A 19,158-nucleotide genomic window follows, 5' to 3' on the forward strand; every position below is an offset into this window, starting at 1 on the left:
TTTTGTGTTCTTGGATAAATTAAAACTACCTATCACTGTTTTGTTATCACTAATTTAGTCTCTTACAACAATGGGAATACTTACCTCTTCAGCCTCTTCTATCAAATAATGTGAAATAATTAACAGACACCTCAAACTCACCTCCATAATCTAAGTGCCCTCTGGGGTAGTTATGGTAGTACCAGCTTTGCTGTTCTCTGGAGTGCTGGTCTGCAGAATTCCGATACCATTCCTCATAGCCATGCCTGAAACATACAGTAAGGATGGCAGATAAAATAATTATTCCCATATATACTGGGCAAACAGACTGCTATACCACTTGTTATACCACCTGTCCATCTCTGCTTACAGTACAGTGCTGATTTAAGCTGTTGTAGCTTGCAAAATACATGAAAAATGACAAATGTCCTGGCATTTTGTAACTTTCTTCTATATAGAGGATGTAACAGATTCATGTCACAGGGAGAACACAAGCATCATATTCAATGTCATCAAAATATCAACATCAATATTCTACCAAAATCAATTTCAAAATATAATGAAAAGAAGTATTTTTCTATAGAGGTAAGGCCCTGTACTCCCTCCTTATTTAAAAATACTAACTCCGCAGTTAGTTAATATATTTTTTTATTATTTATTTATTTATTTATTTATTTATTTATTTATTTATTTATTTGTCCGGTGGTATCCGGGGAAGTCTGACTGTGCCAATGGCCCATTTTCAGTGAAGGCCCAGGAAGAAAAGCTGCAAACATTTAAAGAGTGGTTGATGAGTAATTACATACAAGGAGAGAAAAACCCTGCAACATTTAGGATTATAAATAAAATAAAATGCACCAAGTTAACACACAAACATACGTTTATTCAAACCAAAAATAGAAAAAATAAAAATGGTTAGCGCTTTCACAACTACACTAGTTGCTTCATCAGTCTGATGAAGCAACTAGTGTAGTTGTGAAAGCGCTAACCATTTTTATTTTTTCTGGTTTTGGTTTGAATAAACGTATGTTTGTTTGTTAACTTGGTGCATTTTATTTTATTTTACGTATCTGTTTTATGCACCTTGTTTTTACCCTGAGTCGTTCGTATTCTTTTTGTTTGAACATTTAGGATTAAACGAACTAGAGAGAAAGGTTCCACAAAACACACAAACATATTTTACAGTAACTGATAAGTAAATTATATACAAGGAGAGAAAATCCCCACAACAGATGAAACGCAAACGGACTGAGAAACATTTACAGAATATTGTTAGGATACACTAAGTTCTAGAATGAAGTATGAACTGCAAGTAGCAAGACGCTTTGCAGAAGTAGATAGCCTACATCAAGCAAACTAATACATAGTTTTCTGCTGCCAAAATAGAATAACAGAATGAGATGAGGAGGAGGAGTGAGCAGGAGGGGAAATTAAAAACATGGAGGCAGAGTTTATTATTAGAGAGATGAGAATGTTATAGAAGGACATTAGAGAGGAAACTAAATAGTAGTAAGTGTTGGCTGAAGAGGTAGAAGAGTATATGTTAGTAGTATGGTATCACTAAATTGAGAGCTTATTTTGATGTTCGTCCATTACTACCTGGTAAGATATGGAGGTGTAGTGAATTAAGAGTGAGAAAGGTATATTTGTAGTGAGTCAGTGGTCATGCATCTGTTTTGAGGGTTTTGCCGGTAGAGGTGTCAGATAGATATGTTTTACATTGGTCTTGAAATTGAAAAGGCAGCTGGCATGTCTAAGGGATAAGGGGATAGAGTTCCAGGCATGGAAATGGCTACTACTCTGAAAATTAATTCTCTAACTCTATGTACAGTATTCACTCCTAGCAACAGTAAATGTGAACTGCAGGAAGTATTCCAACTTCTGACTGCACCCAGCAGCTATCAAATTCAAACACAAACTGAGCAAACAGCAAGCCAAACCCTGCATGACATGAAAACAAAAAGCAATGTAACAGTCAGTCCTCAGTAATCACTAGGGCTGATGCCACAGACATAGGACCACTCAGTTGATAATACTTCCCCATGTTACAATCACACACTTCCATTCCCATAATGCAACATACATTCTTCACTCTCCAATTCTGCAGTCAGTGAGAAAACTAAGAAAGAAGAAAAGGAAGATAAGTAGAACTTCAGGAGGGAGGATGTAAGGTGGGATAGTACAAATCTATAATAAACACCTTATAGGTTAGTACTAGGCTAACTGCCTTGCGAGCCATTTTAAGCCTAGCCAATTATCCCTTGTGAGACTCAAACCCTGTACCTTGTGTTTGTAAGACAAACACCTTAACCATTAGGCTACCCTCCCAACCCTTTTGATATGAAGAGGTCCATCTCTGTTTACCAAAAGAACAGAATCTGTAGCTAACAAATCTCCTGTGTGTTTTTTCTTATAGAAACCTACCGTGGATGAGCATGGCTTTAAAAGAAAACCTGGACCTAGTTATGAAGTCCAGCCTGTAGCACCTCACAATGCTGTACAGGCAAGATGAAGTTGCTGCAGTTGAAATGTCATCTAAAGTGGCGTTACAGAAAAAGGCTGTAGCAGTATGCACCCCTCTAGCAGGAGAGATTTCAGAGAAATGAGTAAAGCACTGCAAGCAACTCATGGCAAATGGTAATAAGAACAGCTAATCACCTGGAAAGGGTGAGCTTAGTAACCTGCTTACCCAGTTCAGACTTTACAAAACAGATAAAAAGTTTAGCATTTTTCCTAAATAATCTCATTCTGACCACATGGACGCTGCTGACCTGTCTGTGAGCATCCAATATTTACCTTCATTATCATACTCTGGAAAAAAAAACAGAAGGCTTATGCACTAATTCAGATAAGAGTATGTTGCAACTTTTGTAATAAAAGCTCTGGATTAATCCTCAGTGTCATCCATCCTTTTCAAAAAACAAATGAGTCTTAACAGAAAGTGCTTGTAATTCTGATTTTCTCCAGCTAGAAATGATAACTACTAAAAGGGGAGTCTCCAAAACAAGATCCTCAAATCAAATGATCCTGCAGATACAAAGGGAAAGCATATTCACTAGCTTTATCTGAATAAATTATAGATCTTAAGGAGGCATGAGGTCACTAGCAACAGGAAAAAAAATGTCAACATTCCTAAGTGGAAGGTTTTGCAAGCAGAGCCAGATCATGGTCAAATGGTGCCCTAGACAGCATAATGGATCAGGGGCTCTGCTCAACCCTCCCAACCCAGTCATTCCTGTATTCCCTTACTTGGCTGTCTCCCCCAATTAACCATAAATGTGTGTACTATTTTATTTTTTTACTTCCGCAATGATTACAGATATTTGTATTTAATTTACAACTTTTATTTCAAATGTTATACGACAAACACTGGTAGCCATTTACTAAACAAAACAATAATAAACAGACTTACCATGAGCAACAGTAAACTTCTCTGCCATTGAAATTCACATTCATTCAAACTGCATTGAAAACCACATTCACAGAAAATGAATCAGGCCAGTGGTGGATTAAGTGGACTTTGGGATTATTTTAAAAACCATGGCTCCACCCTGCACATATTTTTAGGACCATGCATAAAAGCATATGTTCTTTGATTCACCTTCCTGATTGCATTAAATTGTATTTCTTGTTTAATACAGCAACACTTGCTAGTGTGCATTTTAAATCTGTAGTTTTGAACATTTTCCAGTAGGCGGTGAAACAAAACATATGAACCAATAATGAAAAGATTACCCATTTCAGAACATTTCAACCTAATAAAAGGCCACTCAAATTGCTTTTCATTATAATCCACCAATATCTGTCAATATGCACAATCCCTGCAGAGAAAAAAGTAATCTGAATTAATAGAAGTTATGTACTTACCATAACTTGGTATGTGTGTTGTCCAATTTCATTATGTATGGTGAATGGGTCTTCAGATCCGTCCTTAGATCCAAGTCGACCATTTCTCAGACATACGATCCGAGCCTCAAACTCCTCCCTCTCCCATAATGCCTCACTCCCTAACAAATCATCAGATCAAATTTCCTGCCCTAACCATAAGGTGGATAATCCCAAAATAGGACAGAGACAGAAACAAAAAAGTCCTACTGGAGTCCAAACTAGGAGCCAGTGGGTTCCTTAGTCCTCTAAGATGCTCTCAGCCATACAAGGAACAAGGAAGGAGAGTGGGAAGTGATGCATAATGAAACTGGACAACTCAGATACTAAGTTATGGTAACTACATAACTTTTACTCTGATGTTGTCCATTTCATTATGCATCATGAATGGGTCAGGCTCCCCAGCTAGAGAAATCGTGGGAGGACCTCAAAGAAGGATAAGCCTGAGCACTGCAGAAACAAAGGATGCCCTGCTCCTGGAGATAATGTCTAACTTGTAATGAGATATAAGAGTGTGAGCTGTGGCCCAAGTAGCTGCAGCACAGATCTCATCAACTGAAGTTCTAGCAGAAAACACTGAAGAGGTTGACATAGCTCTAGATGAGTGTGCTCTAACTGGACGGAGAAGTTGTTTGCCTTGTTGGGAGTAAACTGTAAAAATACATTCCGTAATCCACCTTGGTAAGGTAACCTTAGATACCGCTTGTCCCAATCTGTTAGCCGAAAAGGCAATTAACACTTGGTCTGACTTTCTATGAGGCCTAGTCTTATGTAGATACAAAGGTAACTGTCTGTGAACATCCAAGGAATGTAAGAGATATTTGCCTTTGTTAGAATAATTAGGGAAGAACACAGGTAACTGAATGGTCTGATTCAGGTTAATCTCCGAAGCAACTTTAGGAATGAAGAAAGGATTTGTTCTTAGAGAAACTCTATCCTTAAAGAAGGTAATGTACAGAGGTTTTCAAGACAAAGTTTACATTTCTGAAACTTTCTTGGCTGACATGATAGCCACAATGAAAGCTATCTTCCAAGACAAGTACTTCAGCTCGCAAGAACTAGCAGGTTTGAACGGTTTCAGAGTGAGACCCTGCAACACTAAAGTAAGATCCCAAAGTGGAGAAGAATCCTTAATTGGAGGGCTCAAATGAAAGACTCCTTTTAAGAAAGCCTGACAAAGTTTGGAAGAGGAAGGGGTAGAAGATGAGTTAAGTCCCATCCCAATATGAAAGTTAGCAATGGCTGCAAGTTAAACCTTAATTGTGGAGAAACTTGCTCCCTCATGAAAAAAAGAACTCAAAAACATGAGAATATATGAGACTGCTGCAGAAAATGGATCTATATTCTTCTGTGATTCCCAAATGGAATACCTTTTCCACTTGCTGCAATACACCTTCTTGGTGGATGGCTTTTGAGAAGCAAGAGTTATTTCATGGACAGGAGAGGCAAGCCTGGACTTAAGCAAAATCACTAGAAGTGGAGAAACCAAGCCAGTTAATTTGAGGGACCAGAGATTTTAACAGGAGAAAAACTTAGAAAAACATAGAAAAACTTAGAAATAAAGCAGATTTTACCCACAAGTAGAAAGAGGCTCACAATCGCTTCTAAACCAAATGGTGACAAACAAGATCTGAGGGTTTGTTAGGGAGTGAGGCATTATGGGAGAGGGAGGAGTTTGAGGTTCGGATCATATGTCTGAGAAATGGCCGGCTTGGATCCAAAGATGGATCCGAAGACCCGTTTATGATGCATAATGAAATGGGCAACATCAGATACTCAGATTAAAGAAAACTGTAACTAGTGTAGAGGTGGCTTTGCATTTCAGTGCTTCATCTATAAATTCAGTGTCTGCTGTCCTTTAAAAATAAATTGCTTATTTTATTTTAAAAAGAAATTGGTGTGCTGGTGGTCTGCAATAGGGAATGGCTAACAAATCAATGTCTCTCTTTAGAAGGCATCTCATCCAAAGGAGGGCACACAAAGGTGTGTAACGTGTCTTCCCCCCTTATTGCTGCAAGGTAGTATCAGCAAATGATCTTCCTGGTGTGGGAAGAGAGCCCACAGCCTCCTGCACCAAAAAGCAAGTGTTACCTGTCGCACCACTGACACTGAGCAACCACTATGAAACTCTAACATTGACAGACTGCAATCCTCAACAATTTACAAAACCAAAAAAAAATTTAATTAAATGAGAACTGGCAGTTAGTACAGAGGTTTAAGCCACTTGCTTGCCAATTATTTAAGTTCAGGGTTTAACTCTGAACAAAGTCACTTATCTAGACAGCCCCACAAACTAGGGCATTGCACACACACACACACACACACACACACACACACACACACACACACACACACACACACACACACTCTGTTTGCATCTTGATTCCTCCTCCCTGTTTGTAGACACGCACATTTCATCTTGTAATTCAAGCACTTACATGAATGGGAAAACAGCTCCATTTGCTTGGATGGAGGTCCGCTGCATCACTTTGTAGTAGCATCTCCTGTGGATTAATTTGCTTGCTTGCATTTGTTTGTTGTACAATCTCCTGTGGATTTGTTTGCTTGGCTACTGCTCTGTCCTATTCTACCTAATTAAAAATCCCACATTTTCTTTCTGAAGATGACATTGTCCTAATGCTGAGGATTCTGGTGCTTGCCATTGACAGAAATTTACTGCCAGGTCCTAAAGCCCTACTGTTTATGGGTGCCAACCACTTGAGACTTGTTTTATTTACAGAACGCTTATGTTTGGGCCTTTTTTTAATTTAGTATTTCTTTTGTTTATTTTGCAGTGAAGCTAGCCCCCCAGCCAACATGGCTCCTTGGCAACTGCCTAGGCCGTCTAGTGCTGGATCTGGCTCTGCTTGCAAACCTTGAGAGAAGCTAGAAAAGTGGAATCTTGACATAAGTAGAAGTTAGAAATAGCTGCCATGTGGACACAAACCAAAAAGTTCTACCAAGTAACTAAGAACTCTAGTAGGGATAGTATGATGCTAAGTGGAATAAAGGTGCTAGAATGTTTATATAAATTGTGCATATGTAAAACAACTACTGACACTTTAAAACTAATGTATGGTGATGTCCATTAAGAATGCACATACCTCATTAACGCACTGTAATTTTCTAAGCCACAGCTGCCATGTCGTTATGAATAAAAGTTACCTTTTACACTAAAATGATGATGTATTCTGATATTTCTAATTCAAATAATTAATATTACTAGTTGACCATTGGTGCATGCTTGAACATGATGTCAGAATCAGGATCTTCTCAATAAAAGAAAACAGAAAAATTCCTTACTGTTTATGAAACTGCACCTTACCATTGCAAGTGAATCAATTATTTTACTGATGAAAGCTGTGTAAGTCTTGTTTTACTGAATTTAATCTGTTTAGCTCAGAAAAAAACACATTTCTTCAACGATGACAAAGTTTAACTTAACAGAGTTTTTTTTACTTTTCAGAACCTATTTGCCAGCCTGCCTGGAGGGAGATGTTAATATGATTTTATGCGGCAACTAAATTACACAAAGAAACAGAAGAAATCTGGGTAAATGAACTTCTCCATGCTAGAGGCCATGAAACGGAGACCATAAACAGTTATTTTCATTCTCAGAGGGCCCGAGTGTTTCATATGAGTCAGTGATTAGTAAACAACAAACATGCAATAAAAATCCAATAAATGAAAGAGCATGTTTCCCCAGATTTGTGTTAACAAAGGGTGAATACACTGAAGTGTTTGTATGGCAACTGTATGAACTAGCTGAAATTTGTGGGTTTAATAGCACAAAAGAAGAACAAATAAGAGGAAGAACTGTGAAAGGGCTGGCTGATGTAGACTACCTCAGAAGGTACTACTTAAATAATCTAACTTCAACAAAGGCAATGCAAAAATCCAGAGATGAAATTGGTTAAAAGGCAAAATCCTAATTTAAACATGGCAACTCAGTGCTGAAGGTGAAATAGCTGACAGCAGATTTCATAAGAGGCATAATTCATGTAAAATTAAAATGTTTGAAAAGCAGGGTGAGGGTTCACCTGGCAAATGCCCAAACTGTGGCCATTACTGTAAAGAGTCAGAGCAGTGTGCAGCTTATGGCAGAATGTGAAACGGATGTAAGAGAACTGGACATTTTGCAATCATTTGTAAGGCAAAGCTAATTAAAGAGGTCACTGCCAAACTAAAACTGAAAATAATGTGCAGAAATTGTTTTTCAGGGTTAATTCACAACTGTGTAAGATGTTAAAAAAGGCTGGCAAGTCAGAATTCCTATTCATGGAACTACGGTGATTTTCAAGATTTATACAGGAGCCAATGTTACCATTAAATCACATGCTATATATCAAAGTTTCCAGAAACATTTGTAGTTGCATAAAACACATTCAAATGTGTAGCCCTGCAAGCAAACTCATGCAAATTGATAGGTTTCTCACCATGTTTGTGTGGAAGGGGCACAAGCCTGAGTTTTGGGTTTGTGTGTCGAATGGTCCGTACTTAATCTACACAGCAGAAGTGTGACACGTGTAATAGGCTTAATTGCCAGAATAAATAAAGTCAGTGAAAATATTTTTGGTGAAGTTGTCCTGCTTTGTTGTGAACCAGTGAAGATTTAGCTAAAACCAAGTACTGTTCCATACAACATGACCACACTCAGGAAAGTCACATTTCCTATGTTGTCCGAAGTAGAGAAAGAACTTAAATGAATGAAAGGTCTTAACATAATTAAAAGTGCAACTGAATTGACTGAGTACTATGCTCCCATGTTCCCAGTAATTAGCAAAAATGATTGTGTGAATATGTGATCACTTTAAAAAGCGTAATGATAAAGTTGTGTGTGAAATGTTTACCCCACCTATACTAGGAGATGTTGCATCAAAGCTCGCTGATGCTAAAGTGTTTTTTAGACTTGATGTTTCCAGCAGATGCTGTCAAATTCCTTTAAATAAAGCTAACTTATGTTTAATAAACACTTAGTACTTTGTTCTTTACGTAAACAAAAACTTTATAAGAATAAAATATTTTATTCAAGTCACTATCTAAAAAGCTTTAGTCAAAATAATGTTATATCAAATAAGCCAGTCATATTGATCCATACAGTAAAGTACCCAGGCTCAAAAAACTTATAATAAAACATTTAAATCATTAAATGTGTGTTATTGTGTCAACCAAGATAACTTCCTGCATTCAATTTTAGCTGCTGGCACAACTCCTTATACTCCAAACATTTGTCCAAATTGTCCCACATGATAGTCTTAGCTACATCTATTACAAAAAAGTGACATTTCTAACTTTTGTTACAAGATAATTTGCAATTGTATAATGCATATTTGTATTACATACTCTTATTGCATAACAATGTTCAGATGCTTACTGTGACATCTTTTATGTAATTTTTCCAAAATATAAGCTGTCACAGAAATCACATCTTGTAACTTAAGCAACCCATTTAGTGTTGCATGCAATGTGTTTACTAGTGTCCAATGTCATGTTAAAAATTTCAAATCTAAAAGTAAGCCAACCTTAATATATTTACAAAATATATAAACACTACAAGGAAATGTTTACCTTGGAGAGCTATCCTTGTCAGACACTAACAGTGTGGGCTCATATTCAAGTTGTTATTTTAGATGCAAAATACAAATCCTAAGGGGTACTGGATCACATAATGAAAGTCTCACCAGGGAAGTCCTCTTAGAAAGGCTTTATAAACTTGTAAAGAAGCTAAGGATAAGCCACCCTGTCTCTGTGGAAATTAGAAATAGCAGCTAATGAACTTTAATTGAAGAATGGCTTAAACCAGTGTATAAGATATTAACTAAATAGCCAAGTATGACAGAGACAGGAGCTGAGACTTGATCTACACCCTTTCACGTACCCCACACTGAGAAACATATCAATTGTCCCCATACGTTTTTCTGATTTTAGGTTTCTGTGAAGAGCAGAGTATATTTACAACTCCACCTGAAAGGTAGGATTCCAGGCAACTACTGGAAGTGAAGAAATCCAGCAATGAGCTGCTGGGAGTAAATATCTGGGTGAGACTTAACTGGTGGATAAGATCAGAGATACTTTGCTGGTCTCAGTGACAGGGGCTTCTCTAACAGATGAGGCAGAAGAAGAGGGAATGAGATCTGCTAGGGCAGTAAGGAACTATGAAAAAGACTTTCACCTTTAGGCACTTCACCTTCTTGATGAAATTCATCATCAAAGAAAATGGAAGAAAATTACATAGGAGTCCAGTTGGCAACATGTGGGATAGATTGTCCCTTGGAATTCTCCCCAGTGATAAAAATGAGGATACAAACATGTCACAGAAGAGCTTCCCCACTCTTGAAAGATTTTCACTGAAATGAAGCAGCTGGGGGGCCCCTCTGTAGGTTGGAGCAGGTACCTGCTCAGTTTGTCTACCAAGGAGATACCCACAGACACTCCCATACGCCAAGGACTCGACACCAAGAGTCCTGAAATCCAGACTTCTGAAGAAGTTCCATTAATATTGTTAAGGAATGAAACCACTTAACTCTTGTTATTATATTATTTTATTTAATAAAGTCGTATTGGATTTGTTTAAATATCGAACGTTGGTGTTGAGTCCTTAGAGTACGGGAGTGTCTGTGGTTATCTAGTTTGTGTTCCTGGTTGTTTGTATATTCACAGAGGTGCTGTCTACCAAGGAAATGAACCCTGTGAGAATTTGGTTGATAAGTTCTTACTAGGAAGATGTTATAGAGCACCACTGAGAAGCCTAGACAGAGCAGTCCAGTAACTCTTAATTATATTAGCAGCTCCAATCAATGAGTGGCATACTAAACGCCCCATAATTGAATTTGTGAATGCTAATCCAGTCATCAAGAGTGAATTTTAACCTGGCTAACATACTTCATTGTTTGCCATGCAAGGGCATTTGTGTTCTGCTCCATATGTTAGGGATAGGTTGGGTTGGGTATTTATCATATGTTACAAGGAACACTGAGATCATTGGATCAAGTATTCAATGTATTACCAGTCCTCTAAAGATGAACGAGGTCACATAAAGCAGGGTCTTACACAGCACTGGAGACTAACCAAAGGTCACTATGTGGAAGCCTGTAGGAGATAAAATGATAACAGTATTAAACTAGCTGAGTAGCTTAAAGAGTTAAGTCCTGGTTTTTTTGTTCTTTTTTCTAGTTAGGAATGACTGAGGTCTTTCAAGTTAGGTAAGGTGTTTAGAGAAGTAAATGCCAATGGGGACAACAAATTTTACAATGAGCCTAAAGAGGGAAGAACAGAGGTGAATTATGACCTCCTTAGAGCTAGATGATATGTCGTCATTATTAGCAGTGTGAGACAGAATGATTTACTAAAACTGAGAAAAAAGGTCAAATGATAACTAATTGTCAATGAATATGTAAAGACCTATAATGAATGTGTCAGTTTTAAGGGAAATGCCATTTATGTGGTATGCATTTAGAAACTCTAGTTTCCCAAATGTAAGTATTAGAAGAAGCAAGCCAGGATCCATGAACCAATATTTATTGAGCGCTTTCATTTTTTAAAATAAAAAACTTCATCAGAATGATTACAAATGAACAATGACTGACCCAACTTATATAGCAATCTTGCTTACAAAAATGTTAATTAGCAATCAGCTTAAAGGTGTAGTCTCTAAAACACAAATACAATAAATACATACCTTAAAATACATAAAATGTACGATGTATAATATATAAAATCTGTTAAAAACATATATATGTAAACTCACAGGAAACATTTCATTGTAAATTATATATTAATTATATAAATATTTGCTTATATAAAAAAAAAAAAAAAATATATATATATATATATATATATGTTGTAAACTGCATATTGATCACATATATCCTTCTGCCATTAGTCTAAATATAGGGCTAATGGAAATGTTACTATTAAGGCCTGGGTGTTTGGTAGCATTAGTCCTCATCTGTCACCTTAATTCATAAAACTCTAAAAAGACATTAACTGGACCCCCCCCTATCCCCCATTGATACCTGCTCTAAATATGTGAACTTAAAATTGTGTCCCTCATTATTATTAATGTGGACTGCCAAGGCATTTTTAATGTCCTGCTTGCTGATGTCATAGCAATGCTGATAGACCCTGCTTCTAAGGGCATGGATAGTCTTGCCAATGTAAAAACATGGGCATGACTGGCAAAGGGCAAGATAAACTACAGATATGCTGCAACAAAATTTCTTCTTATAGAAATATTTCCCATAATTAGGAATATCAATCTCAGTGCACTCCATGATATGTTTACATTGAAGGCAAAATCCACATTTCCGCATACCCCCTACTTTGATGTCAATAATATTGTTTCTCTCTAACATATTTTTGAAGGAAATATCCTTCTGATAGACAATTTTTGGGGCCTTTCCCACTATTTCAAGATAATCTTGACTGGTGTGAAATAAATTCCAGTTATGCTGAATAATCTGGGTAATGTCAGTGAATTGTCTGTTAAACTTAAGGATAGCTCACCTTTTAAAGTCAATTCCTTCCTTGGGCAAACTTTAATTTTGAATAATACCTAATAATAAATATGTTAGAGAGAAACAATATTACTGACATCAAAGTAGGGGGTATGTCGAAATGTGGATGTTGCCTTCAATGTAAACATATCATGGAGTGTACTGAGATTGATATTCCTAATTATGGGAAATATTTCTATAAGAAGAAATATTGTTGCAGCAGCATATCTGAAGTTTATCTTGCCCTTTGCCAATTATGTTCATGTTTTTACATTGGCAAGACTATTAATGGGACCTATCAGCACTGCTATGACATCAGGAAGCAGGACATTAAAAATGCCTTGGCAGCCCACATTAACAATAATGAGGGACACAATTTTAAGTTCACAGTTTTACAGCAGGTATCAATGGGGAATGGGGGGTCCAGTTAATAACTTTTTAGAGTTTTATGAATTAAGGTGGCAGATGAGGACTAATGCTACCGAATACCCAGGCCTTAATAGTAACTTTTTAAAATAAATAAATAAGTAAATAAAATAACATTTCCATCAGCCCTATACTTAGACTAAGGGCAGAAGGATATATGTGATCAATATGCAGTTTACAACATATATATATATATATATATATATATATATATATAATATATATATATTTTTTTATATTTTTATATATAAGCAAATATTTATATAATTAATAAATAATTTACAATGAACTGTTTCCTGTGAGTTTACATATATATGTTTTTAACAGATTTTATATATTATACATCATACATTTTATGTATTTTAAGGTATGTATTTATTGTATTTGTGTTTTAGAGACTACACCTTTAAGTTGATTGCTAATTAACATTTTTGTAAGCAAGATTACTATATAAGTTGGGTCAGTCATTGTTCATTTGTAATCATTCTGATGAAGTTTTTTATTTTAAAAAATGAAAGCGCTCAATAAATATTGATTCATGGATCCTGGCTTGCTTCTTCCAATACTGGTTATTTAGTTTGCTGTCTCTTTACACGTTGTCAAATGTAAGTATTCCAAACATTTGGCATTGTGATTGACCCCATGGCCAGTAGACCAGATGTCAGAAAAGTCATGCCCTTCTTGGAGGATCACAGTTAATAATGGCACACAGCTTATACTTATCAGCAAGGCTGGTTAGCTGCAGGCCTTTAACATAGGGTATGATAAGGCAAAAACAGATGCCAAAGGGGGGGCGGGGGCAAGACTGAACTATGTTGGGCACCACTAATAATGTTTCACTGTGTGGAAGAGATAACAGCTATCCTCACTATCTGCACTCTGTCAGTGAGCCAGTCACTTATCCAGCAGATAATGTTAGGGGGTTAATGTTTAGGGAGAAGAGCAGCTCCCGTAGCACAGTGACTATGCAGTAAAAGTATACCTTTACCCCCCACACTCCCTGCTGATTAAATATACCAACTCTGAAATCGCAATACAGCGAGGAAAACAGTAAATCTCCTGTGCCACACTGTACGACAATCTCAATGCAAAGTGTTCGAGGTTTCATAATTGTGACCATATGGTCTCGGCCATATGGGTTTCGAAGTTTTGAAACTTCTAGAAAACAAAGTGAACTCATATATATATATATATATATATATATATATATATATATATATATATATATATATATATATGTGTGTGTGTGTGTATGTGTGTGTATATATATATATATATATGTGTGTGTGTGTGTATGTATGTGTGTGTGAGAGTGAGAGAGTGTGTTAACAGTTGGGAATTACAGTACCACAGTGTTTTAATGTTATACAAAATCATCTCTCTAGGTCATTGTCCAGCAATAGAAATTAAAAAAAAACATCTATCAGACAGGAAACATTTTCTTAGATACAACCAGAATAATGTCATTACATCAGTTAGACCTTGCTTTAAAACAGTAATGGGTAAAAGGGCATTTGGTAAGCTGGGTCCAGCCAGATGGAATCACCTTCCAACTGAGGTAAGAGAACAACAAACACTGATGGCCTTTAAAGACAAAATACAAGAACAAGCCATCTGTTAATGCTTCTGTGATCTTGATAATTATATTGGTACTACAATTTGGATACATTACCCATGATGCTCTTTGCTACATTCTACCACTATTTGTGAATGTGGAGACCTAAGCAACGTGATGGTTTATACTATGGATGCATTTATATATATATATATATATATATATATATATATATATATATATTATATACTTCTTTTGTATAATCTGTACTAAAATGAAAATGTGCTTCTTTACTGATATGTATTAATCTTTTCCATAAAATTAATTTGTTTTTATATCTTCTGCTACAACTTTGAGGTCCAGGTATTGGCTGATAAGGGTCAAGTGAGCAGTCCATTCATTCATTCATAAAACTGCAATAAATGAATAAATAAGCCAGCAGTAACTACCATAAAACACCAATAAATGTATTGATTAATATGTGCCAAGTTCAAAGTAAAACAGTTATTATGTAATCACAGTAATATTAACAGAAAGAAATAACTTTCAAGAGTTAAACTGCAACAATAAAGGCTAATGGGAGTAATTTCACAACAACAGCAATTGTATTGATAAGAAAGACAAATAATGTAATGAGTAAGATGTGCAAAGTTTAAACAAAGACAGTTAGACGGTGTAGCCACAATAATACAGGACAGCAGAACTAACTTCATAACTGCTTAGCCACAATAAAATAAACAGAGAGAACTAGCTTTGTAACTGCAGTTAGCAAAACATGGTTGGCATAATGGTTAATGTCCTTGCCTCACACACAAAGTACAAGGTTCAAGCTTTACTTCCGGTCACTGCCTGTGTGGAGTTTACAGGTTTTCCTTATGTCTATGTGGGGCTCCTTCATAAGCATGCTGGGAGTTTTCACCTAAAGGATGGAAGGTACTATGTTAAATTCCAACCTCCCCAGCAGAAATTGAGCCGGATGCCAAAAAACTACACCCAAAACTGAATGGAGTCATGGACTTAACTTCAAACATCTATGAGGGTTGATTAAGATGAAGGGAAGACCATGACAGTCAGGTATGACAGGTGAAGAAGGTAGGACAGTGGCACTAAATCAAAAGAGGTTGAGACATTTGATGCAGCACCCCAACCAGATGTAGAAAATGAGAAAAGGGGGGTTGATGAGGATAGTGATGATGAGCAGTTTACAAAATGGACTTATATAATATAGGCAGAAAATATGTTTCTTACTCTGTGCTGATTTAAATGGAGCCAATGCAGCCCTACCTAGATGAAGAATCGAGTGAATAGTATGGCCAGAGGTGTGTCTACTTAGCACAGCTGTTCAGGTCCCAGGTAGAAAATATACTTTATAACTGAACATTATTCCTTCTCTTTAAGCACTGGGTAGTTTAACATGGAGGAATCAGCAGAACAGAGGACCAAGCCATGCAGCAGTTCCAAATTTAAAAGCTAAATGCTTAAGTAGTCATCTAGTCAGCAAATCAGCAAAGGTCACAGCAAAAGAAATGACAAGAACAAGGTCAAACTACCCCTTCCCTCTTTTCACTAGGGAAACAAGCAACATCAAAGGTTGAATGCTGTAGTCACTCCCACAGGTCACAATTCAATGATGTGCAACCACAAACATGTTGGTGAGCATGACAGGTTCCAAAACAGTCGTCGTGCTGACAGGGAGGATAGGATTACATTCTCACCTGGCTCGACACCATACAGTTCTCATGCTGTTGGTTTGCATGGTCAGGCCTTCTGTTGAAAGGGAGTCCTGGAAATCTAAGAGGGTCAGAAGGGCTATTCTCATCTCCAGTAAACTGATACACAGAAATAGTTCCATTGACATTCAGATACCTTGAACTGCCTGCCCACTGTAGGGCTCCTTCATACCAGTTCTGATGTTTCCATAGTGATTGTCAATATGGAAATAGGAAGATGAAAGAGACTTCCTAAGAACAGATTGTTGGCATGCATCCACCCTGAAAAGTATTGCATGTCTCAGATATGCAGATTTGGTCTTTCAACAAATATGAATACTGAAATGAATGAGCTAGGTGGGTTCACTGAAGAACACTCAGATAAAAAACTAAGAGGCTATAAAAATGGCCACCCACATGAGACCCAGTACCTTAAGACAGTAAGAAATCATTGCTGTGCAAGACTGAAAAAGAACAGAATTTTTGAGTTGATAACTGGGTGCCACACACAGTGAGAAGACTGCAGCTAAGAACTGTCTACATTCAAGGTTATTACAAGGAATCAGAACAAACTAATCAGTGATCTCCTCATTGTTGCTAGATGAGTTAAAGAAGGGGTGGTGAGCAGCCCACTCTTCAAATATGGCAACACTTTGGCTACCTGTAGATGCAGGTGTGATACCACTACAGACTTGCATTTGGTAAACACTCTGGGGCCTGAGGTGACATGAAATTGGAGAGTCAGGAACAGACAGTGACTGCCTCTAACTCTAAAGCACAGATATTTCCAGGATCACATACTAATTTTTAATATGGAGGTAGGCATACTGGAGGCTCATAGAGCATATCCAAACTCAGTCAAGACAAGGAAAGATTAACTACTCTGAGACCATTTAAAGGGCATCTTTGGGGATGAAAGAGCTTAGGCCACTCGAGTCCTAGATGAGCCTGAGGTTCTTAATTCTGTTTTTTTTAGCACAAAAAGAACCTAGAGTAATATCAAGACCCTTTCTGGTTAGATAGCTTCTCCTGGATAGCTCTGTTTCTAATGTGGTTTATGACCAATAATTCTCCTACTCTTTTTCAGTGGGATAAGTTGTCTGGCTTTGGGGCTGATAGGGAATTTTGTAATCCCTGGATATTATCATCACCCACATTTCTATGGGTCTATGGCGACATCTTTCCATACAAACAAATGGAGGGACAGCTGAACCATTGTTACCTCAAGAGGGTGACAATTGGATCAGGTCTCAAGGCTATTGGTGCCTTCCACAGCAAGACCACAAGTGCCCAAGGACTACAAAGAAATGCGGCCATGGATGTGACCTCTCTGAAAATTGCCCAGCTTGTTCAAGCTCTTTCAAGAATTCTGCTTGTTTTGTTCCTGTCCACACTTGGACTCTTTTGGATTCTGAAAGGTTGCATGAGAAGAAGAAAACTTAGCACCTGCTACTGTTTACAATTTTCTCCTTATGTTCCATCTCAGGGAAAATATCTCATATCCATGAATGGGATCATTCATAAAAGTCACATTTGTGTCCTTGCTGAAGTTCCTAGGTTCATAGCTCTTAGTAAGCTTAAGGCCAATGAGACTATCAAGAAGTTATTACTTAATACTGGTGGAAGATTAACAGTGCCCCCCCCCCCCCCCCGTTAAGTATGTTGGATTTGTGATTGTCAATCAATAGTTCTCTGATGGACAGCAGCATGAAAAATATCCCAAGGGACGCTTTTCAGCGAATAACACAACATGTTTTTTTCAGGGGGTTTGTTCCCCCTGCACCCCACGTGGGAGGGGATATTCCCTCACATCCCCAGCTTATATATGCCAACTCCATGATGACACAACACTGGATAAAGAGCAACAGTTAACATTCACTGAAAGGTGCTTACAGCAAAATCTCCTTCACATTGCTGTCAATCAGAGAAACAGCAGTCGAAATCTCCTTGCATTCTCAGCATATTATCCCCACATATTTTATGTATAGATCTGTGATCACCTATCTAGTCATACAGGTTGTTTTTAAAGGTTATCAGGGAAGTAGTCTGTCTGAAATAAAAGAGGAGCCTGTTGCAAAAATGAGGGATGTGTTTAGCTTTCTAGACTGGATGTTTGCTTTCCCACTGTTTTTATTTAGATGTAGGAGTTCAAATAGTGTGGGACCATTCATTCACTTTAAGTTTAAACTGAGATCATCACTCAAAAGCCTATATACACGGCTGAGTAGAGGGATGGAGATTTTAATTTATCAGAATTGATAAGGGGACTAAGTCCTGAGACCTTCTTGGTACGGAAATGTTGAGATCTCACAAGCTGCTTGCAGTACATAAGAGGTATATGCTGAAGGGGTGTTATATTCATTATATTCAACGACAGATCTACTAAAGAAGGAGTAAGGTGGGAGTATAACTTTTAAAGAGATATTATTAAGGATAAGTTGTGCAAAGTAGAAGGAATCTCTAACCATAAAAGAGATATAGTGGTCAACAGAGAGTTTGTTATCAGCAGAGGTACCCAAATCTCTAACAAGTGGGTCAACTTTAAGTACAGTGCTATCCACATGGTATGCACTGGAGATGATGGATTTACCAAAGGACTACACATCTTTGCATTGCTGGTAAGCCCATGATTAATACATCCAACATATGGTTTATTTGGTCAATCCCTGGCTAGATAATTTAAGTATCAAATTTGATTTGACAGTCACCACCAGTTAGTCAACCTAAGTCAGGAAGGCAGTGAACAGATATGCAGCTCTATCAGAATGTTCCACTGCATTAAATGCTATCTTCCTTGTAAAAATTTCCCATTATCAAAACAGTTGTGGATTTGGACTTTAAATCGTTTTGTCAGAGATTTTTCTGGATAAGTCTACCATATGACCCAAGCAACTTGAAGCTCTCGGAAAGAATACTAAGGTAGTGTAGGTGCAACTTCACTAAGTGGTCATTCACTCTGGACACCTTGTCTGAAACATGTACCACAAGTCCCAAAGGTATGGGTGCCTTCTTTAAAACTGTTGTCATTTCTAAACTGTCGTTTGTAGGACTTTCTTATCAGAAACTCCCAGCCCTGAAAGGACATAATTCTGTAGCTGAACAAGCCCTA

At 37.3% G+C, this 19,158-nt stretch overlaps 1 protein-coding gene across 1 annotated transcript in view; it reads right to left on the reverse strand.

Annotated features, from left to right (window-relative positions):
* Nucleotides 1-19,158, reverse strand: part of LOC122813417 (protein transport protein Sec16B-like) — a 1,253,021-nt gene that overhangs the window by 1,111,618 nt on the left and 122,245 nt on the right. Inside the window, exon 3 of the mRNA XM_044085733.1 lies at nucleotides 142-245. Coding sequence (XP_043941668.1) covers nucleotides 142-245 — 104 coding nt within the window. The remainder of the gene's footprint in view (nucleotides 1-141; nucleotides 246-19,158) is intronic.

Source organism: Protopterus annectens, chromosome 10.part0, assembly GCF_019279795.1.
Source record: "Protopterus annectens isolate FY-2018-M chromosome 10.part0, PAN1.0, whole genome shotgun sequence".
Classification (NCBI taxonomy): Eukaryota; Metazoa; Chordata; order Ceratodontiformes; family Protopteridae; genus Protopterus; species Protopterus annectens.